The sequence below is a fragment of the Cloeon dipterum genome, chromosome 1, assembly GCF_949628265.1.
Source record: "Cloeon dipterum chromosome 1, ieCloDipt1.1, whole genome shotgun sequence".
NCBI classification, from domain to species: domain Eukaryota; kingdom Metazoa; phylum Arthropoda; class Insecta; order Ephemeroptera; family Baetidae; genus Cloeon; species Cloeon dipterum.
In genome coordinates, this window is record NC_088786.1 from 25,271,720 (window position 1) to 25,296,446 (window position 24,727).

General features: G+C 44.6%; 1 protein-coding gene across 2 annotated transcripts; it reads left to right on the forward strand.

Moving 5' to 3' along the window:
- Positions 1–1,401: 1,401 nt before the first annotated feature.
- On the forward strand, positions 1,402–24,681 carry lft (lowfat). 2 transcript variants are annotated; one of them, XM_065475682.1, is made up of 5 exons: positions 1,491–1,623; positions 15,185–15,293; positions 19,349–19,512; positions 20,376–20,516; positions 21,787–24,681. In XM_065475682.1, exons 2-5 carry the CDS (start codon positions 15,209–15,211, stop codon positions 22,189–22,191), a joined length of 795 nt encoding a protein of 264 aa, XP_065331754.1. In that variant the 5' UTR covers positions 1,491–1,623; positions 15,185–15,208; the 3' UTR covers positions 22,192–24,681. The 2 variants fall into 2 exon arrangements, with proteins under 2 accessions (XP_065331753.1, XP_065331754.1); XM_065475681.1 differs by lacking the exon at positions 15,185–15,293 and having other exon boundaries at positions 1,402–1,623.
- The last annotated feature ends 46 nt before the right edge of the window (positions 24,682–24,727 follow it).

A 24,727-nucleotide genomic window follows, 5' to 3' on the forward strand; every position in this document is an offset into this window, starting at 1 on the left:
AGGATGCCTGGCCGAGCCTGAGCTGGCGAGCGCGGCGCGAGAGTAGAGTGCTCGGCGCACACCTCTCCTTTTTGCCGTCTCCGCCGAAATGACTGGCTTCCGGCCGCTGCCTCAGAAAAAGAGCTTGATAGCACGTACAATAGCACAGTCATACACGTGAAACATGATGCAGCAGCAGCAGCCCCTCTTGTAGTTTACTTTTTGGGCTCGAGCTATTCTATACGCGCTTTAAATCTCCCCTTTTGTTGGCCTAAATTTTGATACCGGCTATACGTATCATGTTCCTATGAGGCCAATTGTGGTGGGTTAAGAGTGAGTTCAACGAGATTTTTGCAGACGGTACTATTTTTTGCACAACTGCTCTCTCGTCGTCAATTTGCTTTGGCCTTCTGATTATGAAAAGACTACAAAGAGTATTTGGATACTCGTTGAATTTATCCTGATATAAGGTGCAATGCCAGCACAGGAGAATAAGATTCTTTGGAGTAGCTCAAGTATTTGGAAATCTTCAAACATTCTCACACACCTTGAGGTGTCAATAATCAATCAAACATCAGAATTTATAATAAAAGCTGATGAAATACGTCCGTTTCATTATAAAAAGACATTTTGGCAAATCATTGGCTTTGGGGGTTAGACAATAAAAACAACATGCATACTTATCGATACACAAAAGGAGTTTGACATAAACGAGTATCCAAATACTCGTTAAAAGACGAAATGGTTATTTTAACACGCGAAAACAGAAGTTATTAAAAATTTACTTTATGATCGTTGGATAGTTCGTACGACTTCAAAGGATTGTGCCAAGGCACTAACAATAAGTTAGTGCAGAAGTGAATTAGCGCTTTTACAATTAATGAACATTTTTTTTAATTCTTTACAACTTGCAGTTTGCATATTGCACAGTCAAATAGCAAATTGTTCGATTTATTCCATCAAGATTTTCCTCATCTTGTACTCTGTAAAAATATCAATTTTTGGATATTGTAATTCTTGCTACGATATTAATCACAATTAAAACGCTTTATTTTATATTATTTTCAATATCGCGGTTTTGAAAACTAACTCTTTATAATCGGACTCTTATTTTACACTTCCACTCAAAATTACGATTGTTATTGCATTTTTAGAAATGCTAAGCAGTAAAAATTTGCATACCTTCACGCTTACGCCACGAAGGATGCATTTCATTAGCGTGAATCACCGCGCGAAAGGTCGAATTTTCCCTTGGCATGCCGGCCGTTGGCTCTTAAAATCTTGGTTTCAGTTTTCACACACATGGGAAAAGTCCAACAAAGGGCGGGCATACCTTCGACGATTCATGCGCGTTTTGCTTTGGTAGGTACTTTCATCCTCGGTAGGTCTATACCTTCAGATGCTGGAGGGGGTAGGGGGCGGTGGAGGGGATGGGCGCGTGGCGGCGCTGCAATCAGTGCAGTCAGTGTCCAATGCGGGCCCCGGCGAGTCGTCCGCCGGTGTCCGACATGCAGCCCGGGTGCAAGGGGCCGCCGCCGCCAGCCCCCAGGCCGGCCCCCGACGCCAGAGCCAAGCAGGTGCTGAAGGAGGCCGTGGAGGCGGTTGTCAACAGCTTTGCCAAGCATACGCAGGGCTACGGCAGAGGTAAATCGATCGATCCACACTGTTTACCTTTCTAACTTTTCGCACTTGCCGGCTTTTTTGCACGTTTGCGTCACTTAATGAAATTCTACTTGGCTCGGTGTCATTGTTTCGAAGTATCATTGCTTCATCAGCAACGAAAGTGTCGAATTATACGAAGACACTTCGTTATTTTTGCACAGAAGCAGGCTGCAGGACGTGAATAGGCGATGCAAATGTCTATTTCTCTTACATTGAGTACATGGTCATTTAAGCAACATGCTGAAGGTTTTACATAAGAATTAACGCGTCGAAAGTTTCTCATGAGAGAGAAATCACATTTTGAAGTGTCGAGTTACTTGTACAGCCAAACCCACAGACCAACGCGTGGAATTTCCTTTTTGTAGCTGCAAAATTTGCTGAATCCGATCTTAAAAGATATGTATTCTGCAATTTACGTGAATAAAATGCACAGGCGCGGATCGAGTCATAAAAGAAGCTAGGCGTCGAAATCACCAGGGAGACTTCAATGCGCGAGCTCGCAGCGGCTCCTACTGCCTCGCTTCGCGCTATTATTATGAGCAGCTGTCTTTTTTCACTTGCACGAAATATATTATGAAAATTCTCTCCTTCCATATGCTCCTCAAACATTCGTCTTCCTCAATAAAAAATGCCCCATAACTTATAAATGAACGCGGAGGACTGGAAAGGAACAAACAGCACTAAAGGCGCTTTTTCAACGACTGTTTTTTGCTCCTTTGTTTTTCCGTCGATAATTATGACCTGCACCTGTTGATCTGAAAGAGAGCGCTGACTGTGAGTCCTTCGTGTCTCTAATTCTTCCTCTTTGATGTTTCAAAAGCTCCTCTAATAAGAGTCAAGAGCAGCAGAAAATGACACTGAATATATTGTATGGGATACTAAAAACATCGGCTTTGACTGCGAAACTCTGAAATTAAAATTAAATGTTACTGGATAGTTTCTTTTCAATTAACTATACATTTTCCTTTCATTTTGGCAATTTGATTTTATGGGTTGACCTCCAAATTATTAAATTAAAGCAGCAGAAAACTAAACCTTCACGCTTCTGCAAGACGTATAATCTTGTTATTGAGCGCAATTTTCCATCTAATAACATAATAAAGAAACTTTCTACTTAACCAAGAAGTGTATATATAGTTAACCTCGGTAATTGTGGCAGCGATCGCGACAATAAATAATAAAGCGGAGAGCCGAGCTGGTAAATGTGTGCGTGTGTGTGGTACGGAAAGGCACAAACTTCTTCTCGGCAAGCTATTTACATAGGTTGCGCGGCCTACGCATTTGTGCTCTCTCTCTCGCTCGACGCCGATCCGAGATGCAGCACTCACACTTTTTTATTTCACAATGCACGTGGTGTCACTGCGGTGTGTGTTAGTGTACTTTTACACTATGCGTCTAACCCAGTTCCACGATCGTCACGTACAATGGCATATACGGCCGATGCATATTTATTAAGACGCGCGCGGGATTAAGTTTTGCCCTTTTATTGTTTTCTCGGTTTGTGCAGCAGGATCTGGTTCAGAACAATTCTTCCTTCGCCGCCGCACTTGCTGTTTATTACCGTGCGCACGACTAACTTTTCCATCGAACGGCCTTTACTCTGGGTCAACTTGCAGCGATCATTAACCGATATAATTGCACGTGGAATTTACCTCGAGATGACAACGGCACGCGGGCTGCTCTCAGCGTCCATCATCGTCGTCGTTTGATATCACGTTTTCTCCGTGAAATTCGTGCTACAGACTTATTTATAGTGGCTCAGGCTTATCTCTCGCTTGTTCGGGCAAATACCTTAACGCGCGTGTAAGAAGGGAATATTCGGCAATCCATATTTAAAGTTAATAAGTGTGGTCTGTCCGCAAATATTGAGGAATACGGTCTTTCTCGCTATTAAACCAGCCGTGCGGATGTTATTTTCGGCACCCCTTTGTTGGTTCGGTGGCATCAAGCCCAGATATTATAGCAGTTGAAAAGCCCGTAAATGTAAAATGAGAGGCGCAGACCCTCCAGATAGTCTTCTTTATTGGAGGCGAACATAATTGCTCCCGAAATCACTCGGAGCGTCTTTGGGAGAAACCCCTGATCTACCTCATCCCCCATTGAACCATTTCACAGTTTCTCCTGGTACGCCAGAGCCTGCGATGTTGCGTAGAGCCTTTTGTTGCATTCGATACCATCCTTATTCTAAGGTGAAAATTTATCCCTGCGTCAGTAAAGCTTTTCAAAGCAGGATTTATTACCTGTCCACTTTATTCGAAAACACGAAAAAGGGAAAATCTTGCAGCGTCGCAGGCCTGAAATTCAGCGAAAATGCTTCCGTTCTCGAATGCCGTGGATGTCTCGCTGCTGACAAAATTCCAGTCGGCGGACTTAAAGAATTGTGACGTGTGTGAGCGGTAATAGCCGACATATAATTAACGTCGGCGCAATTAGCACTAATTAAACTCGGACTGCGGCTTTATTGTCTCGCGCAAAGGGCGGGGAGCACAGTGGCCGAGCGGCTTGCATCGGTGACAATTTTTTTTGCGATTAATTTTGCGGCAGCAGCATCGAGTAAGACATTTTTCTCGGTAATCCAGAGGGCCAAAAAAGTTGGCATTTTTCGCGGAACAAATTGCGAGTGTACACCTATAAGCAGAGAGCGAAGAGAGAGAGAGAGAGAGAGAGAGAGAGAGAGAGAGAGAGAGAGAGAGAGAGAGAGAGAGAGAGATATGCTTAATGGTGGATTGCGCAAGGCCTGTTTGGCCGGTCGGGCTGCGTTGCGGTTCGAGGAATCGAGCGGATCACCCGACATATGCTTTACGACGTGCCAAATTTGTCGCAAACGTCCCAAAAACCTTTTTTGCGCCCAGTCTAGACCGACCGACCGGTGTTCTGCTCCCAGAAAACGGCCGGCCCGCCGATTCCGCTGAACTGACATTTTTTGCGAAGCGCCGCAATCGCAATTCCGATCGTGAAAATATTGCTCTGCAAAGATTTAGCGCGAAATGAATAATTTATCGTTGGGCGCGATCATAAATCGTCTGCAAATCAAAATCGGACGCAGACAAATGGAGAGATGCTCGAAAACAAAGCTGTTAATGTAATTCTATTTTACGCTCGCTCGCGCGGATCCTTAAAGAGAGTTATTGCCGGAGTGCTCCGTACGTGCAGTACACCCGAGTGGTTGGGTACGTCGGATGTCAATAAGTCATACAAAGTTGCTCGACCAAAAAGATGATATACACGCTTTAGCGTCTGCACGCATGCACACGCTCATAAGTCATTTGGCAACGGTTCGGCGCCGCGCGCCCCTTCGCCCACCAACACAAATTTCATTTTTTAATAAGCGCCGTGCTTTTTAAGACCCTAACGCCTTTTCTTTTATTTTCTCTGCATGCGGAATAACAACGTTTTACTGCGGCACGAACGTGAATTTACGAGTTGGCTCGATAGCTGCAATTGCGAAACAATTTCATCCTTACGCGCGCGCTCGCGCGCGATAAGAGTGCCTTTATTCGTGCCAAAATAAATCACCGAGTAAACAAATAGCGCGCGGCGCGTAATAGGCAAAATAAATATACGTAAAGAGCTGGTCGGGTAGAACATGGCATCGATCTCGGAGGGTAATTTAATAATTCTCTCCGCCTGCGGCTTTTCCAGAGCACCGAGAGAGAGGATAAGAATGCAGGCACGGATGCGCGCGGCGGCAACTCCTCTTGCTCGCTTTTTCAGAAATTCATTTTTTGCGCCGCGCGCGAATAACATTCAATTAGGGCCGAAAAGTGAGGCTTCGCGTCGGAAAATAGCTCGTAAATCTCGTTTCCCACGGGGCTGGAATGAGTTAGTGCGCCAAATTGGCCGCATCGATGCGGAGGGTGCATCGCTTTATTGCTTGGTGGTTTCGGCATTCCTGAGGGTGCAAGAAAAAAGGGATACCTTTCAAAGGGCAGCCCAACTTTGTTCTTGCTGCCGAATTTAAAAGAGACGGACTTTTCTATTGCTCAGCGGCGGACCAGATTCAGCCTTGTGAGAAACACTTCGATTTTCACGGACCATTTTTCATAGTTTGACAGCCAAGCGGCCGGGAGTTGACAACACGCCTGCGACTTCTGCACCACGCTCGGCAGAAAAGTGTGTGGCAGAGCGAAAAGACGTGTCTCCGCGTGTGTAAAGTCATCATCTCCGCTGTGATCTTTGAGTGGGCAGCGCGGAATAAAAAAGTCACCTTCACAGTCGCCTCGATGCGAATCTAATTAGTCTAAGTACGAATTGTCACAGAGCCTGTCACGAATGAATAATGAGACCGATTATCTCCGGCCTCTGCCAATTATTAGCACGCAATCAGCTCTCCGCCTGCATGCCGACCAAACAATTAACCGAAGAGCCAACTCGTTTCAATCATCTCTTATCATCGATCCGATTTGTTTTGTTTGTTGCCATCTACACGCGTAATTTTAACCGAAATCCTCTCACAAATGATCATGTAATTATGTACGGTAGGGAGCGAGAGAGGTTGTTTCCTAATCAAGCAGCTGAATCTAAGGCGTGTTTCTAGGTTGAAAGAAGAGAAGTTTTGTCATTCTCTCCAGGGAGAAACTCGTACAGTTTATTTCTGCGAAGTCGCAATTTCTAGCTTACCTTTATACATAAACCGTCACCCTGAGTTATGTCAACACCTAGCTGCCCTGTGTAAGCTCCCCAAGAAAAAAGAAAAATTAGTTTTTACATTTAACTTTTTTAGAGCGCTCCATTGGTATTAGATTTTGCGAGAGAATATGGTTTCTTATATAGAATCAGTTTTTTGTCGTATTTTGTAAGCGTGATTCTAATTGTGATTTCTTCAGATACAAAATTATTTTAAAACGTAAAATATACTGTCGGAATTAGATGCATTACCTTGGTGTATAGGGAGCTGTTTATTTATCCACATTCCTACATTAAGGTCCTGCTTTACTATTTTCGGCTACTGCGGTTACAGTACTAATTCGTGAGCTTCCTTTCTCTTCTGGGGGGCTGACACTGCCGCTTCTCAGTACGAAAACGTGCAAGATGTTATTTATTTTCATTTATTAACTTTGAGCCATCCAATTTGGTTAGAAATCCACGAAGAGCAGAGCTCAGTTTGGTTAATAGTAATTTCACATTTTCTAGTTCAAATCAAATTAATCTCAAAGGGGGCAAGTGGTGATCTTTCTGTAGACTAAATAATAATATGCGATTTTACCTATTTTAACACTCGCACAAATAATGACAACCAGCCAAGGAAACCTGTTATTTTGATCCGTTAAATTCGACCAGCAAAAGTGCTTAACAATCAGCTATTTGCACGAGAAAATGTAGTCCTCCCTAAAAATTAGCGTGTATTAAAGAGCCATCTAAACGGTATCACAATTCTCGAATAGCCCAAGCAGCTGCCGTCCGGCGTGTTTGCGCGACTCGGAGAAAAGCATCATTGACGCAATTATTCAATTTCTCGCGCAGCGCCTTGGGAACGCAACTTAAGCGAAACGAGCCAGCTTATTTTCGACCGGAAAAACGGCCTGAATGCAAATGAAGTCGTAAAAGCGCGGCAATAAATCGTTTTTCCGCAGGTGCAGCGGCAATTACGACCAATTTGGCTGCATTGCGTGCATCCAGCGCGCGGTGCATCGAGACAACGAGTGCACTTTGCCAGCCGTCGGGCGGGTGGGACGAGTGTCCCGGCATGACCCGACGGCTAGCCGCGCTCTCTCTCGCTGCCCAGACTAATTTGCCGGCTAATTTGCATGCGAGCAGCCCGATCGGCTCTCAATTACATTCTGCTGGGTAATTTTTGTACATAAAACATAATAATTGCGTACGACACACATTATTCATACCAAGTGGCTGAATACATTAAGCACTGGGGGCACAGCAGGACAATCACCTCGAGCCATTAAAAAATTCCTGCCGCCCCGCCGTCAGAGCCACCCACTCGTCACTCTCGCTTAAATTCTTTTCCGCGCCCGCACTCGCACTCATGTTCGCCGGCGCCAATTAAATCTCTCGTCGCACTTTTTGCAACTCTCCTTCTCCACAGTCGCAGCCATGATCATAATTCCAAATCGAAATGGGTAAACCTGGGTAACCATACGCATCAATCGTAACATTAGTTGTGATTAACAGGTTTTTAATTTTTATTTCTTAAAAAATGCCCTTAAATGAGATTTTTGTCACTATAGTCTGCACAATATTCTCAATTTAAAAAATGCGGTGGACTGGGTTTTTTTTCTGTTCACTTGATTTCTCCCGAAACATGAGAAAAAATTTAAGACCAGGAGAGTGCTAGTAATTTTCCTAACTTACCCATCCAAATTATAATTAAAATATCACACAAGAAATGGTTAACGCTAAAAACCAGCAGTGAAAGAATGTATGAGCTTTACACGCCAACAATTAAGAAATTTTTATATTGTTGACTCTAGCAAGTAGCAGTTAATTACGTCTATTGATAGTGGAATTAAGCCACAATATACATATTATCTCTTAAATGTGCAATAATGAAACCAAGACTGAGTCACATTTAAGATTTTACCAAATTTCTGAAATAATTTTTCGCTTCAGTTTGATTCGTCTCGTTGCAATCTTGCCAACGAACGTGAATTATGAGGTAAATTTCCTATCTTCCCCAGAATCCTAGTTTTCAATAGGGATTCAGTGCTCGCCGCTTGATTTGCATGCGAATTTTGGAGTCGATTTCGAACTGGAAAAATATTAGAGCTCTTTTAAAAGATTTTCCTTTAGGCAAAAAGGATATTTCACAATTTTTCTGTACAGCTTTACTTTAAGGAAATTCATTGTTTGGAATGTGAATTCTTTTAAGTTTTTTAATAGCTTCAAAGTGAAATTTCGTCCCATCTTTGGAAATCTGAGTTCTTTCAGAATGAATCTGCCTTCTAAAAATTTCCACGGTGGAAAAATAATAAGGCTGGCGGACAAAATTAATTAAGCGATTCGGCACAGCAGTGTGGAGTGGGGTGTTGTTCGCGAACCCGAGAATTCTGCAGCGGCAATTTCGGCGAGAGGTCGTGCGCCTTCCAGCTCTGTTGCCAAGGCTAATTGCGATCTAATAACACGTTGCAGCGCGACCTTTGACCCGACACCAGCGGTGGCCGTAAACGTGCAAAACACTATCATTATCAGGAAGCCTTATTCTCCGGTGATTGTTCGTCCGCTCTCCCGTTGTTACTTTGATGGTGCTCGCCTTATTTCTCACGACTTGCACTCGGGCACACATTCCGCCAGCCTGCTCTTAATTGCATATCATTGTCTTTTGCTTCTCTTCTCAGTATCACACTTTGGGAAAATCTCGCCTTTTTGTAACGTGGCGCGGCGGTGGCGCTTGTTCCCGCCAACCTGGGACGAAACTACTTCCTTTTTTCCTCCCATGTCCTCTTGCAGGTGACAATTTTACTAGCAAGGCTTTGCACACTCAGGTATAGCGAAATATTATTTGGAGTTATTTGGGTGATGCACGCGCTCCAAACTTCGCTGCAGTATTCGATGTGATTCTTCCACTAATTAAAGGTGGCATCGGAATTTCCAAGGCACGCTTATGATATTTCACGCCACATTAGCATGCTTGATTAGATTCACGCGGAAAAAGGAAACACGCGAGGAATTTTTCAATTCATCAAGTTGAAAAATTAACTGCTTGCGACATAATTAATAATAGAAAGTAAATTATCAATAACAAATTCTAAATTTTTTTAAATACTTCAGAACGAGGTAATTATTAAAAACCAATACCAGAAACATTTTTCTCTTTTAGTCTTAGGTTGTTTTTTTAATTCATTCCCTGAAGTCAGTGAGTTGATTGGATTTATCCGAAATAACTGGCTCTCTCAATTCAAGGCTCCAGGTGAAACAAAAAACTCGAATCATTTTTGAACAAATTAAATTTTATAACCCTGTCGGACTCGGCTAGCTGTGTTGAAGAGTTTGCAAGCCGGGTTTATTCATGATTTCTGTTAAGGTGGGTGAGAAGCAGTGTAGATAAAATAGTGCTGATCTCAGTTTCTCGACTGCTGCGCTGTGGTCTCGAGGCAGAGGTTTGCGGCTAAGTTTGCGGCTGCTGCAGCACAAGCGGCTGCCACTTTTTTCTTCAAATCCGAAATCGGCGACAGGTATGCCGCCGCAGCTGATAGTAATCCGAGGCGAAATGTTTGGATTTTCTTGCCATGGGTGCTGCTACGGGAATTCTCGGTCGCCGCTAGCTGGCTGCGGGCTTTAATTATTCCAATAACTACCATGTCGTAAAATTTAATCGTCACTCTTGTATTTATAATTTATAATTGAGCCGCGCCTCGAGTGCATTCAAATTTATTCAACAAGTTGCGACGGCTCAACTTTGAATTAACCTCTTTTGCCGCGCGCATTTTTCAGCTTAAGAATGTCCGAAAATTATGGAGCGCGTGTGACATATTTCTTCCTTGGGCGCGATAAATTACGACTCGAGTTTAAACCCAAATTCTGCGTGGGGCGGCGGTTAAAATTCTCAAACCATGAGCGCACGGGAGGAAAAAATTCGCTCAAGTTCGTCTTAAAAAATTGACGTGATAATTGATGTAATGGTTGGTCGCCTCGTGGCAGTTTTATCTCTCTCGTGTACAAAAACACACCGCGACTGCTGCTTCTCGGACAAGCTCGAGTGCAATAAAGCAGTCTCGGGTTATCTGATAAATGTGAAGCTCAGTTGAACACCCACCAGGTGTGAAAACTGAATTACCGCCTGGCCACATTCTAATTAATTGTTGTTTGCGTTCTGAACACTGATGGGCGTAATTAATCGGTGCTTTGCTGATTTATCCCAGCAGGTACATAAATATACTGATTTTCGCGGGCTGCCGCCGCAGCCGCCGTCGAAATCATCTTTAGCACACGCCGGGCTTAATTGATTCAACTGGCGAAAAAAGCCCGAGACGGGTTAATAATTTTTGATTACGCATTCAACTGGCGAAAAAAGCGCCGATCAGATCTGCTCGGCGCGATGAATCTATTATTTCATACGGCACTTCAATGGAGGCGAGAAGAAGTATATTTTTGGTGCTCAGCGGGGGACGAGGATGACAACCATTTATTCATTCACTCACTCATCATTCATTCAAAAACTCGGCCCCACCCTGAACTACCGCACTAAACTTGTTTGTTTTCTCCGCAATATGCACGGGGAGAAGTTCGATCGATAAAGTTAAAAACCACCAATTAGATTTGCAAATTTACTTTTCGCACAAATTTTGCAAGGCCCTAAAATCCATTTTTTACCGGAAGACACTCTAAACGCACTTAATCCATGAACTAAATTTTTAAATTTAGGCGTTTCAATTCAATTTTTGCAACATAAAAAATGGACGAGCGGTGCAGCGTTGACAAAGTGCTCTGGTGTGAGCAAAATGGGCAGTGCAAATTAATTTTGCAGACTCGCCAGGGTTCGTAGTGCTCCGGAGGTGGCACGGGCGGCGCTGTGGTCGCGCATGGCCTCGGATGGCCGGGGGCGGTGTGTCTGGATGGTACTCAGGTCACCGACCCATTGTGTGTCACTAATAAAAACCAGCTGATCCACTGAGATGCTGCCGCGATCAATCTCGCCAGCTCACTCACTCGCACCGAATAATATTATTCACTTGCTTGCACGCAGATATGGAACCCACCACTCGGCTCTGCTGGCACCCATTTGGCGGCCGAACGAACGAACGAACGAGTGGACGAGCCGAGCAAGCGAGTCAGGACCACTTCTCGTGTTCCAATTGTGTGCGTCCGCTCGCCAATTCGTGCGCACATTAAGCCCAGTAATTCGGCAAACGCGTTTTCATCAAGATCGAGTCCTGGTGTAGGGAAAAAATGTGTATGACGTCTTTGCGCGACCAGAAAGTTAACTGGGAGACGCGCTGTTTCGCGACGACGCATCCATCAAACAAAACCAGAACGCGCAGAGCAATGAAACAGATCCATCAGCCCCGTTAAATCTGTCATTAGCCCCGAAATGATAATGCCGCCGCCGCCGCATTCGACAGCATTATTTTCTTATTCTGATTCGACGCTGAGTGAGTGAGTGAGTGTGTGAATTTGCAAATGGCGCTTGGACAAAAAAGAGTCATGCGATATACAAAAAGCAGTAATGAGCGGTACTTTGCAAGATATGCGCGAGTACCAGAGCCAATGACCTGGCTCCTGCTTTAAATCAGCTCATGCACAGACTTCCGTTACACCTTCGCATCGCGACCGCCGCCGCAGCAGCACCAGGGCACGACCGGGGGCGGCACTGGTCCGCCCCCGCTGCCTCCGAAACACCCCCGACTCAGCTGCATGCCGAAACCCGACCGACGGGTTTTACTCCCGCCGCGATTTCGCAAAATTGATGAGCCAAACGATCGGAATTCGCATCCGCGCTGGCGAATTCTTTGCTTTTTTCAGAGGGAAACCACCCGGGGCCGTCTATTAATTTGTTCTGCTGCTGTTTTAATGTTCGGATAGTTTGTAAGTAAGTGAGCACCAAGTAAAACAAGCTGGTAATTGTCATATCTTCTTTGAAGTATTTATCTGACCCGAGGGTCTGGAGAGGAAAACCGCAGATCACATAGCAAACGAGATGCACTCAAGGAAAATTGCCTCAAATAAAGAGCGACCCTCTCTCTCTTTCTCCGCACCTTCCTTCTTACACAGAAGTGCTGACAAACTGGAAATTAAATTGGGTCATTTAAGCTCACACCGGCAGAGCGAATGAATATTTCGTCGCACGCAGGGAAACAGCGAGAGCCGCGAGAAAGAGAGGGAGCATAAATTTTGAGCCACGCTGCCTCTTTTTAATTGCGCAGGTGTTAAAATTTAATTAAACAAATTGAGCTGTAAAGAGGCAGGCTTGCTAAAAAATGACCCGCCTCTCATCGCAGCATCGCTGAAAATATAAAAACGAAAATCTGAATGAGACGTAATCGTAAACGTCAAACAAATAACCCGCCTTGAATGGTGCGCGCTGAAGACGCAGCTTACACATGATAATGTGTGGCTGCTTCGCGGTTAAAATGAAAAATTATTGCTCTTGACATTAATTTTAATGTCCACCTTAGCGAAATTTTGGCCAGAACTCAAATTATCCGCCTTATTATGCGCGTAGAGAGAAGAAATATTGAGCAAGTATAAACATTATAAATGCAGCCGTATTTCAAAAACGAATTTTCCGCCACCGTCTGCTCTCACAATGGCTCAGGCTCAGACGGCGCTGAATTTAAACGGCATTCAAATACGATATAATTTTTAATGTATAGCACTGCATCAAAAAAGAAATAAAATCGCTGGCACATTCCTCAGGTTGAAATTGCTCAAAATTTAAAACAAATTTCGCCAAGTAAACGTGAAAAAAAATGCAATTTTATTGATCGTTTTCTGTTAATTGGTTTGATTTACAGGCTCGAATTTTTTGTGTTAGTCCGCGCGTGCTTTGGGCGTAAAAATAGCGTTGGGCGCGTGCGGGGAGGAAAGGGTCAAAGGTCGCGCCTCCTGTTCGCCAGGTCGTGCGCGCACCGAGCTGTTTATTTGTGTTTCCAACTGGTTGGTTCACGCCATTCACTCATTTTCCTACTGAAGCAGCGTACATCATGGCAAATCGCGTGCCCGATTCTCATCATCTGGTCGCGTTGCCATTGGTTTTGCCGGGCTTTTATGGCGGCCCTTAAAATTTTTGTGCACACGTAATAATAAGTATTGCCCAAATACGCGCACTCGCAAGGTGTAGTCGCAAAAGTGAAAGAGAGGCCATAAAAAACGAACGCCTCTCGTCTTCGGCGCGGGCAAAAATAAAAATAAAACACGCGTTGCAACCGAGCAAACATAATTCCGCACAATTATCTGGAAATCACTCGAGCGGAGAATTGAATTTTGCCAGCCGGATTTGAAAATTTTAATCGCACCTGGGAGGCGAGATTTTATTTACGCGCGTACATTTTTTGCATTACGTACTCTCTCGGCTGCTGCTGCTGCTGGGGTATGTTCGCGTACATCGGACATATTACTTTTATTTATCAAGGCCTCAGAGCGTGGGAACGAAGCAAACACAAAAGACACACATCCACATATCATGCGGATGGATATTATTATATATATTACGAGCCGCGCTCTGCTGCTTTAATGTGTGACTGTTCTCGCTTATGGCTTATCACGTGCCTGCGTACATGTTTAATAATTCTTGCAGCCTCGAAAAGGAGCAAACTATTTCCTAAAGCGTGTGCCGATCACACCGCGAATCACACGCGTGATAGTTGCAAATATCCTGTTGTAATGCATGGTGTTGATATTTGAATGTGTGGACGCCACCGTGCCGAGAGTCAAGTCAATACAGAGATAATAAAGATAAGCATCTCTTAAGCCCATAAACAACTGGACTCGAATGGCAAGCCAAATAAATAAGCCTCTCAGCAATTCATTCATCGACATTGCAATTTGATCGGAAATAAAAATTGAAACAAATCATAGGAAAATTTCAAGGCACCGGAAAAAAGCAGACTAAATGAAAATAAAAAATTCATGGAAATTAACAGTCTCACGAGAACCGAATACGAGGGGCCTTGGGCAAGGGGCGAGGGTGGTTGATTAGGGCGGATCACAAGTCATTCAAAGGCTGGGAAAAGTTCCACGGGCTGCTGACGTGTGTGTATCATATTTACAACGTGGTGCGTGCGTGCTGAGAGAAAGAGAGAGAGACAGCAGGCAACAATAAAATGAAAACGCACACACAATCATAGGATAGACAAGAGTAAAGGGTTTGGCCCGAGGCTGATTCACTTAGCTTTTTACGGAATCCACAAAAACCGAAACACGCCTTTCCCAGCGACCCTTTCCCACAGCAGCTTTCGCGCATCACAGTGAGGAGTCCGACGCTGCGTTCAAAATCATCTCGCGATATTTTCCTCTTCATGCCAGCTTGCAGCAAATTGCGAGAATTGCTTCAGATCTATATGTCGTTTAAGGTCTTTGAACTTGCCAAGTGACCATTTAATAGTTTTCGCTGCTTCTGCTCCTCCGCTTCGTGCTTTGCCAGATGATGCAGCCGCGAAATATAATAAATGGCGCAGCACCGGCACCTGGGCAATATTTTGTGAACGTTTCTCATCACGATTTCAGAGAGCAGCTTTCACCAGGGGGGATTAGCGATCATTGCTTAATTATCCGGCTAATTGGCTTTTCCGAATGATGAGTTGCGTCATTTTGCGTGATCTTCTTGAGAGAGCTGCACCTATGGCCTTTGCTGCAAATTAACACCATTAAGCCCACTTCGATTTATTTTGCAATACAATGTTTAAAAATTAAATACCTCGCATTTTACTCCTGGTTCATACAATTAATAAAAGCAACTCATTAATGTATGTGAGAAAATATTTTTGATACAATGAACTGATGGGATTTGAAAAAAAGAGCACAAAATTGAGGGTTGCTGAAGCGAGGAGCGCGCTTGGGAGGCTGCTGGCCGGCAGCACCGCCCCCCTGGTCCAGCATTTGATCTCCCTCTCTTCTGGCCAGACTCTGAGAAACTCGTCTTCTTTCTCTCCAGTTGGCTTTCCGAGCCGAGCGCGAAATGTCGTGCGACACGCAGCCCTTTCTGCCGGCCCCTTGGTCCACCCCTAAGCACCACCGTCTTGACAACTTCCACCAGGACAGGGGTGAGTCTTCCAAAGGGACCTCCGAGCGAAAAAATATTGGTTCATTATTTTCTGTCGGCTGCCGTGCGGAATGCTCGAATGTTCGCTGAGTGCTTGTAATAATTTTGAATTTATTCGCGTTCGAGGAAATATTTCGCTTATGAAGAACATTAAGAAAAGGAGAAATTTATTCCCTGCAAACTTGACCGGCTATAAAGCATCGGATTTTTTTTCTGAGCACCGTGGATGGGCAAAAAATATAAATAATTGGCTTCATCCGGTTCCAAGAACCGAGAGTTTCAATTTTGCACAGAAGTTTTTTCAGTGCGATTTTGGTTTCGCCGATATTATACTCGCAAGCCTGTATCTGGGTGGAAAATCTACATACTCGCACTCACTCACATCCTTCTTACATTTGCATTTTTGCATATTTTAGCAATTACCTGCGTGATAAATTGCTTTTTAAATTATACATCAGAAGCAGCTTTAATATTTTAATAAAACGAGCAAACATTTTATTGCGATCCAATAAAAATTTGCACGCTGGAATTTTGTTGTAATCTCTTTGGCGAAGCTGCTCGAATTAATGAGGGCGGCGTTGTGTGTGCGCGCCGAGGAATGCGCGAAAATTGTCCCGTGCAGCTGTCGTCGGAATCGCCGAATTCCGCAGCCAATAATTTTTGCCGAGACGGCGCAAACGAAAAATCACGCCCGCCGCGATTCCACCAGATGATTTGCAAAATCCGGGCCGAGACGGGGAAGCGAGCGAGACGCGCTTTTTTTACTCTTCAACTCGCCCCGAGCGTTTGCAGCCACGAATTTGGCAGAGCTTTCGAATTCGGGCCGCGGCATTTTGGCAGGTCGTGTGAGTGAGTGGGCCGCGGAGTGGCCTGCGAGTGCTTTTTGTGGCGTGCATAATCGCAGTCGGTGCTCTTTCTTGCATACCTGTTTGCGCCGCTGACGGTTTTTTAGCTTTTTTTACTGCGGCGTTGCCAGCCGGCCAGACTACTCACTCGATCGCAGGTACACACACTCACACACTCACTCGCACATACTCCACACGGCTCATGCACTACCTGATGTACGGGTATTATGTACAGCGCGCAATATCACTTACTGGGCGAGCACCGCGGTGGCCGTCGTCGTTGCGCGCCGGCCCAAAATCGCTTGGCCGCATTTCGGCCCATTTGCAAATTGGGTCAATTGTCTCTCCGGTCGCCGCAGCGACGGCGGCGGCGGCGGAGACGCTCAACAACTCGCGTGTCTGCCCGCCGCTATACCTGCCGAGGAGCGAATTTTATCGCTCATCTTTCTGGGAACGACATGTTCCGGCAGGGTCAAACGCAAAAATGCGAGCCACTCAATTTTAATCGCCTCCGTTTGCGCGGCCAGTGATACCCTTTCTTTTTTCCCAGGCTCCGAATTAAACATTCACATAGGCGTATGCGAAATGCGTGCACCCCTTGTGTGCGCTTGTTGTCCTTGCTGGCCGGTATTACTTTACACTCGACAAATTTATTATCGAGCAGTTCAGCTGGAAATAATTTTGCAAGCCGGAATGTGTATCGCCGCCGCATCTTTGTCATCTTTGTTACATCACGGCACACCTTCCCACGCAAATTTTTTTCTCACGGATACACCTACACGCTGCGGACCAAAGTAGGGGCGTGCAATTTTTTCGCTCAAACAGTTCTCTCTCTCTCTCTCTCTCTCTCTCTCGCCGCCACCGCAGTACACGCACGAAAATGTGACTTTCTCGAAAGGAGAAAAATTATGTAAATCGCCTTGGAGCGGCGGCGGCGGCGGCGGCGGTGGCATCACAAAAGCTCATTAAATATTCGTGAGTTATGCGGAGGAGCCTGTTGACAGAAGCACAGCTGAGGAAATATAGTTGGTCGCCGCGGTCAATTATCACGGAGTGTGCATGCATGCAGCCAGGGGAGGAGCATCCATCACCCCTGCCTTGTCTGCGCCCGCGATTGTTTGCTCGCGCGCAGCGGCTTCTTTGACTCACGCTCGCATCCCAGCGACGAGCGAGAGGCCTCTAATTCATTCAGTGCTCGAAACAAAAGGTTTCCCTTCAAATGAGCTGCATGCCAGACACTCTATTCTTTCGTTAGATCCTGTCCCTCGCAGCTTCCAGACAGGAAATCACAAGTGCAATTTACAAATTTCATAATATATATATATAATATTCCCGGCGGCGTACACGTGTCTTATTTTACGTCGCCACTGGAAATGTTCAAATACGTTTAATTACAGCTTGACAAATTTAGGACCCTCAAGGTTAATCGCGTTGAGAAATTTTAATTTGCGCAAAATGCGACGTGGTTGGTACCACGAGCCGATAAAGCATGCTTAGGAAAGCAGCTTTTATGGAACATTCGTGCACATCAAACACGATGCTGCGCGCTGTCATTTCGCGCGTAAAGCCATCCGACTTTCCTGTTTAAAAATGGAATACCCGTTTTTAGCAATTCGCAGAAACGCTCGAAAAAGTAAAACACTTCACGCCACAAGGGGCAAACCTGACCGCATCGCTCTGCGAGAGAAGAAGAAAAGTGACAAAAAACGCACAAGAAGCAGCAATCTGAATGAGAGATTCGCGTGATCGTCCGCTCGGAGGTTTAATTCACCGCCAGTGTGAGAAACAAAACTGCTGTTGCTGCCGATCTCGAAACAAAGATAGAAAAAATTAATTCCAGCTTGGATGGATAATATCATTCGCTCGGTCGCTGCTATTACAATATGAGCGGACGCAGCAGCTTCCTTCAGATCGACCTCCACGCAATCACGCAATGCGTCTCTCCGTTAAAATTTCTGGGACGGGCAACACTTTTATTGACTCACACGCGACGACCACTCGACTCTTGCATTTCCAGAAATCACAGCCATAAACTTACCAAACAACACATCATCTCTGCCCCTACCATCTCATCGGCCACTAATTAGCACCGCATTTCTTCAGAGTGCTCAAATAATTAGCTCCCGGCACACAACCAAAATGTATCAAAATTGGTCCGCACCTCTCTCTCTCTTTCTCTCGTTCCTCGAATTTTGCTATATACTTGAAATGATAAAAAAGCTCGGATGAATTTACAGCCAGACGCCAAAATTTTGTTACAAAATAAAATAACACTCTGGCCGGCCAGACAAAGTAACGAGCTGCAAGTTCAATCTTGAGTGTTAACACTCTATTCCTCTCACGCTGCGTCAAGCAATCGAATTCCACTTCATCTCTCGAGAGCAATATTTTCCAGCGGAGTGCTCGCAATGATTGTCAGCCGCCGCACATGGCGTACACAAACGCTTTTTCCTCATTATATATACTCGTCTTTTTATTGGTGTGACCTTAGGAATAAAAGCGATACGAGCAGTGCATTGAGTGTTGCATCACGCCTCACTGCCGGCCAATGCAGTTGTGTGGTGCCGCATAAAAACGTCTTGAGTGGATGGATCGGGTGTCATTCAGACATTCAGATGAGAGTCTGAACCACACTCGACGCGAGCAACGCTTTTTATTCTTGGGCAATCTTTTCCACGTCTTTATTGCGAGTGCTGTCTGATCAAATTGATACAATATGAGTCACGCATTGCTGGTCTCAAGTCTTTATTGCGCGGCTAATTCGGAAATATGCTGTTTTTGACCGTCGAATGAGATTCGAGCGTGTCAGTTACTTAATAATGCAATGTTTCGTGTTCGGATCTCAAAAGTTTTGTTATATTTTGCTACCTGAAAATTCGTGCTTCACTTTAAAATGGCTTTGCTTTCGGATTGAATCCTGTATAAGTTAATTTCCGGATGCGTCGTGTTGTTTTCAATGTTGAATTTTTAAAGCTTTTAGTTTAAAAGTTGATTCAACGGAAAATAATGAAAATTTCGAAGTCAAGAATCCGGCATTAAAAATTAAATGTTTATATTTAAATAAATAGAAAGGGAGCTAAAATTTCAAGGTGAAATCAGCACGTATTTAAATTCTCCTTTGCGCTAAACTGAGTGGAATCTATTGTTGTTTTGTGAATTCCCTATATAAAACCCCCTTGGCAGTAATAAAATTCTTTGTTTCGTGTTGCAGTGAACGTGGTAGAGGCTCTGCAGGAATTTTGGCAAATGAAGCATGCGCGGGGCGCCGAATTGCGGAACGGCGCTCTTGTCATTTACGAATCGGTGCCAGCATCGAGTCCGCCCTACGTGTGCTACGTCACCCTGCCAGGAGGCTCGTGCTTTGGCAGCTTCCAGGTGAGTTGGTCCACCTGGCTCAGGGCATCACCTGGCCCAGCACGAATCGCTCGCGGTTTGAATCGGAATCAGTCAAATCGCACGGCACGAAAGGAGGTGGAAGTGCGCCGCGTTCCTGTCCAATGGATGTTTTTTGTACGAACCGACTCTTGCACGAAACGGCAGCTTTTTTGTGAATAGGCAACCCGCTGTGCGAAGCGGCTGCCACGGTTGCATACAGTAACCCCCTGCAATTGCAACAATTGCGGCCGTTCAAGTCTCCTTCCGCCTGTCCTAATCGGCGTGCAGAATCATTTTCCAAATCGTTGCGTTTAATTATGTTGTTTAGAGCTTTTATAGTAAAGATATAGGCACTACCAATTACTCTCCTCTAAACTTTTAAAATTATTATTTAAATTTTAAATAAGATTGGAAGATAAGGAAACAAATTTGTGAAATGTGTGATTAAAACGGAGAGAAAGAAAAACTGCATATAATTTTTAATGGTAATTTTATCTGTCTTTAGGGTGACGGTAGGAAAGCTAACTCAATCATAATAATAATTTATTGTCTCTTCTTGTCATCCTTGAAAATAATTCCTTGTTTTTGGTTTCCTACGTTAATTTTCAAAGTAATTAGATCAGCTTGAATATTTGATTTGAAAATTATTTCCCAACCTAACCAAAAAGTATCCAGATCTAAGAGCTGAATAATATAAAACATGTAAATTGAAGTAATGTAACTGAAATTAGAGAGACATTTTCGCATTGCAATTCTATATAGATTCACCAAACACAAAAGAAGGAGAATAGAGCGAAATAAAGTTTTTCTTTAATGCATGTTTAGAGGACGATGAATTCTCAATGCTGACACTTATTTTGCAGAACTGTCCAACGAAGGCTGAGGCGCGCAGAAGTGCGGCCAAAATCGCGCTAATGAACTCTGTGTTCAACGAACACCCGTCACGACGAATCTCGGATGACTTCATCGAGAAGGCGGTGGCCGAAGCGAGGGCGTCCTTCAAGGTATGAACTAATTACTGACGGGCGGTTCTCACGAGAAAACGAGATTCACCGGCATCTTCCACGCGCGCTAAAACGCATCCGCCGGCGGTCACATTCACGCAAATAATGCAAATTTAACGACGCACCGCTCCGAACGCAATTATCCGAATACGCTGAATTTAATTACCGCCCGGGTAGACACGATTTCTTTTTTCCTTGTCGTTTCCCGTTGTTTTCCTCTCATCGTCCGCGCGCAAGGACACGCAACAAAATTGGCTTCGTGTAAACATTTGAAACGCTCCAAATTAATCGAGAAAACGCCCGGAATCGAGAACAAAAACTGTGCTGCTTAATTGTTCTACAATTATTTATCAATTATGTTTAATTTCTACTCTAACTTCAGAGTTATCCTACAGCAGTTCGGGCTTCTTGACCGAAATTAAAAGATAAACTAATTACCTGAAGATTGTGGCATTCAGACAGATATTTTCCAACTATGGATTTATGGTAGCATCATAAGAGAGCACAAATCGTTTATTTTAAGCTCCGTGAAATCGTCTTGAAAAAACAAAGATGACTTCTTGCTGCAAATATCTTAATTTTATAGCCTTTTTTAGTTTTTAATAATTTTTATTCAACGTTAGCCTCAGGCGCTCGTCGCGGCATTCCTTACAAACAAAGCCTCGTAATATCTTGTGCGTAAATTTTATTTGTATATATAGCTATCGATATTATGCTAAGAAACCAAATCTCATGCACTCACACATTTTTCTTCATGAATTCCATTTAACGTGAATATTTAAAACGTTTGGCAAGTTAAAACATAAATATTGCATTTTTACTTTGGCAAAGGTTTGTTGAATCAATTGTTTGAAGAAAAATTTATCTCTGCTGTTTTTTAGTATTGAAAACGAAAAGGGGGAATTGATTTAAAATCAAGAATTTGCCAAACTTATCGAAAAATTCAACGGTACGTACCAATGCGTTTACGCTTGATTTTGATTTCTATCGTCATGATCTATCCAATGATGTGCGACTTGTAGGGAAAATTCTCATAGAGGTTAAAAATTACGATTTTCAGTAGGAACGGAGGTTTTTGCTATACTTTAGGGACGATTTCCTTGTATATATTTACTTAGCTATATTGGCATACCTCCTGAACCCTTTTTTCTTTAAAAAATTTTAAGCACGCGGCTTAAATAACAAGAAGGAATTACTATAATCAGATAGTATTAAAAAGGTTCAAAGCACTCGTATCAGGCAATAACGCCAACTGTTTTTTGATCGGCAGGGCGACCCGGAGGAGGCGGACAACCCGAACACTGGCATCGGCGCGTTTCGCTTCATGCTAGAGGCGAACAAGGGCCGCACGATGCTCGAGTTCCAGGAACTGATGACCGTGTTCCAGCTGCTGCACTGGAACGGCAGCCTGAAGGCGATGCGCGAGCGGCAGTGTTCGCGGCAAGAGGTGGTGGCCCACTACTCGAACCGCGCCCTCGACGACGACATGCGCTCTCAGATGGCCCTCGACTGGCTGGCGCGCGAACACGAGAACCAGGGCGCCCTGAGCCGCGAACTGGGCCTGGCCGAGCGCGAACTGCAGGCGGCCAGACTGGCCGGACGCGAGCTGCGCTTCCCCAAGGAGAAGAAGGACATCCTGATGCTCGCGCACAGCCAGCTCAGCGGCGGCACCTAGCCCGCCGCCGCCGCCCACTCACCCCCAGTCGGGCCCCCGCCCGCCCCCGATCTCGCGCTTAGCCCCCAGTTAGTGTGCTGAAAAGACTGCCGCCACCAGCCATTCGCCGCGGCCGCGCACGCCCGCGGTGATCGCAATGACGGTTTTTGTTTGATGTCTCTTCTGGCTGATAATCAAAATTGCAGCGTTGACGCCTTCAAGGACTGGTAGGATAAGGACGGGCATGGCCAGGGTTGCATATAGGACCCGCAATTTTAAAATAAAATGTAGTGCATGGATTAGCTATTTTTGGCAAGGTAAATAAAAAAAATTTGAAAGCACAAATTTCTAAAATAAAACGCTTCTTTTGGCTTATCAAATTTTGGTAAAATTAAACCGGGTGGTTTTCGACAATGCAACCCTGGGCACAGGTGTGTTCCGACTCAAGCCGTATGTCATTCCACGGATTAACTTTCGCCAAAAGGCAGGAGCGCTTTTCATGCATGCGGAATTCTTGAGGCATGACACCTGGATTCAAATTAGCATGATTACTATAAATTGTGCGTCTCTCCACGTCTTACTTATCGTTGCACGGTGATGTAAGCGACAAACAAGTCACATACCTTGTCCGTACAACGCTCAAGACTTGACAATATTCTCAAATTTTATTTTATCGATAACTAATGCGAAGCGTTAGCCTCTGTCTTGCCGCGTATGAAAAGGAGCTGAGATGGAGGAGATTGCGTACGAAATTGTTTGCTCAGACATGCGTAAGTGAAAATCCGCGTAAAAATTTAGTTCAAGAATATTAGTATTTTTGGCACTACTGGTACAAGATTTGGCCGGAGTCGAGCCTGGAGTGTGTAAAAAAGGCCAGTCGAAATTCGCGACGGAGCACTGGCAGCGTAATTCTGAACGAATTATTAAAAATGCTCATATACATACTTGTTTTAGTTACTTGAATCGCGACTTGAACTCCTTGCTGCCGTACTCTCGATCCAAAACCTGCTTCTCAAATAACTATGAAAATGCGATCATCGAAGAAATTAGAAATTTTCATTTTTATTTGTGCCGTCGTGGTTGAGAAAATTCTGCGGAAAATGGGCGTCACAAATTTCTCGACGATTTACATACGCGAACCTTCGGCGAGAAGTTGTCTAAAAAAGGAAGGGCGACCGAGCGAAACGAAAAAGAGCTTAAATTCGTCCCTCTCCTCTCTTCCTGGCGCACCGTGTGCAGACCTATCCATAAAAATGATGGAATGATTGTCGTCTGGCCCAAGGCTTCAATTGTTGCCCGGCTTGAGAATGCAGCAAGCGCGTGTTAATTCCGAGAACACGGCTCGACGGCGGCCGCCACCGCCGATGCACACACACACACACACGCGCGGTAATAGATGCAAATTGTGCAGGCTCGGTGCAAGCGCAATTAGCCTGATTGCCCTGCAATTACTCACGAGCGAATATGTTTGTGTGCACGCGGAGGAGAAGAGTAATAACGGGCCAAAATATCATCCAGGCCTGCGGGCTGCGACGCATAATTATTGACAAATCGAGAGTAACGATACGCATCAAGGCAAAACCAGTTTTCGCGATTATTTCATGCTTGGCCTGTCTCTATCTCTCTCTCTCTCTCTCTCGCACGCCGCCGCCGCCGAGCCAGTACAGCCGAGGGGTCGCCCAGCGCCCGAAAATCACTCATCGCCTAGCTCTGGTCCTGCCCCAAAACGCAGCCAATACATTCCTCGTCGTCTCGGCCGACGCTCGCAATTTTGCTCACATCGCTTATTAAAGTTGTCATTTTTTATGAAGCCAGCGCGCGCCGCGCAAGACGACTCGGAAAATGCCAGCCAAGCGCGATTCTCGCTCCAAAATTATCCTTCGTAATTATATCCGATCGCGGATTGATGTGAAAGGCAGGCGTCTTTGCTGTTGGGCAGATTGAAATTACGCCCAGAACGAAAAGTTGTTAATCGATCGATCGATCGGACGAGCACAAGATATTTTATATATTTTTACTGAAAACGCTAGGAAATCGACTCAACTGAAAACAAAATCTGTCATCTGTTAAAAGAGACATTGTGTCTGTGATAGGGTGAACTGTTTTGTGTAAAAATGAAGCAATTCGATCCAGCATTAAATTATTTTTGTCGGGCGCACACGATTACTTTTTAATCTTGTGTAAAAAGTATTTTAATTTTAAGAGAGAGAAAATCAAGGAGGATTGATGTAATTTGTTATTATGTGCATATAGCTAGGCGACGTAGCTCGTGTTTTTACGTAGACGAATATCCTGTTTTAATGGAGATTAGTGGTGGTGGGCATAGAATTACAGCGTTTGTTGAGGAGAGCCCAACACTCACTCATTAACATGTTGCCAGACAGATAATTCCGCATTTCTCACTTTATTATCCATTTCAGTGCAGCCTTGTAACCGATAGCCTGTTCAACTATTGTATGCTTTGTTCACCTCTGTCCATTGTAAATTTGAAATAAAGCTAAATAAACTTCAGTCGCTGTTGTCTTACTTTGTACCCTCAATCATATTCCCCGGTCAA

What these genes read in the sequence shown, in the direction of transcription:
- lft (XM_065475681.1), top strand. Translation starts at nt 1,410, where the DNA reads ATGGGCGCGTGGCGGCGCTGCAATCAGTGCAGTCAGTGTCCAATGCGG. An exon ending in TACGCAGGGCTACGGCAGAG is followed by an intron (nt 1,624 to 19,348) that starts GTAAATCGATCG and finishes TTCGTGTTGCAG; the next exon opens with TGAACGTGGTAGAGGCTCTG. An exon ending in AAGCGAGGGCGTCCTTCAAG is followed by an intron (nt 20,517 to 21,786) that starts GTATGAACTAAT and finishes TTTGATCGGCAG; the next exon opens with GGCGACCCGGAGGAGGCGGA.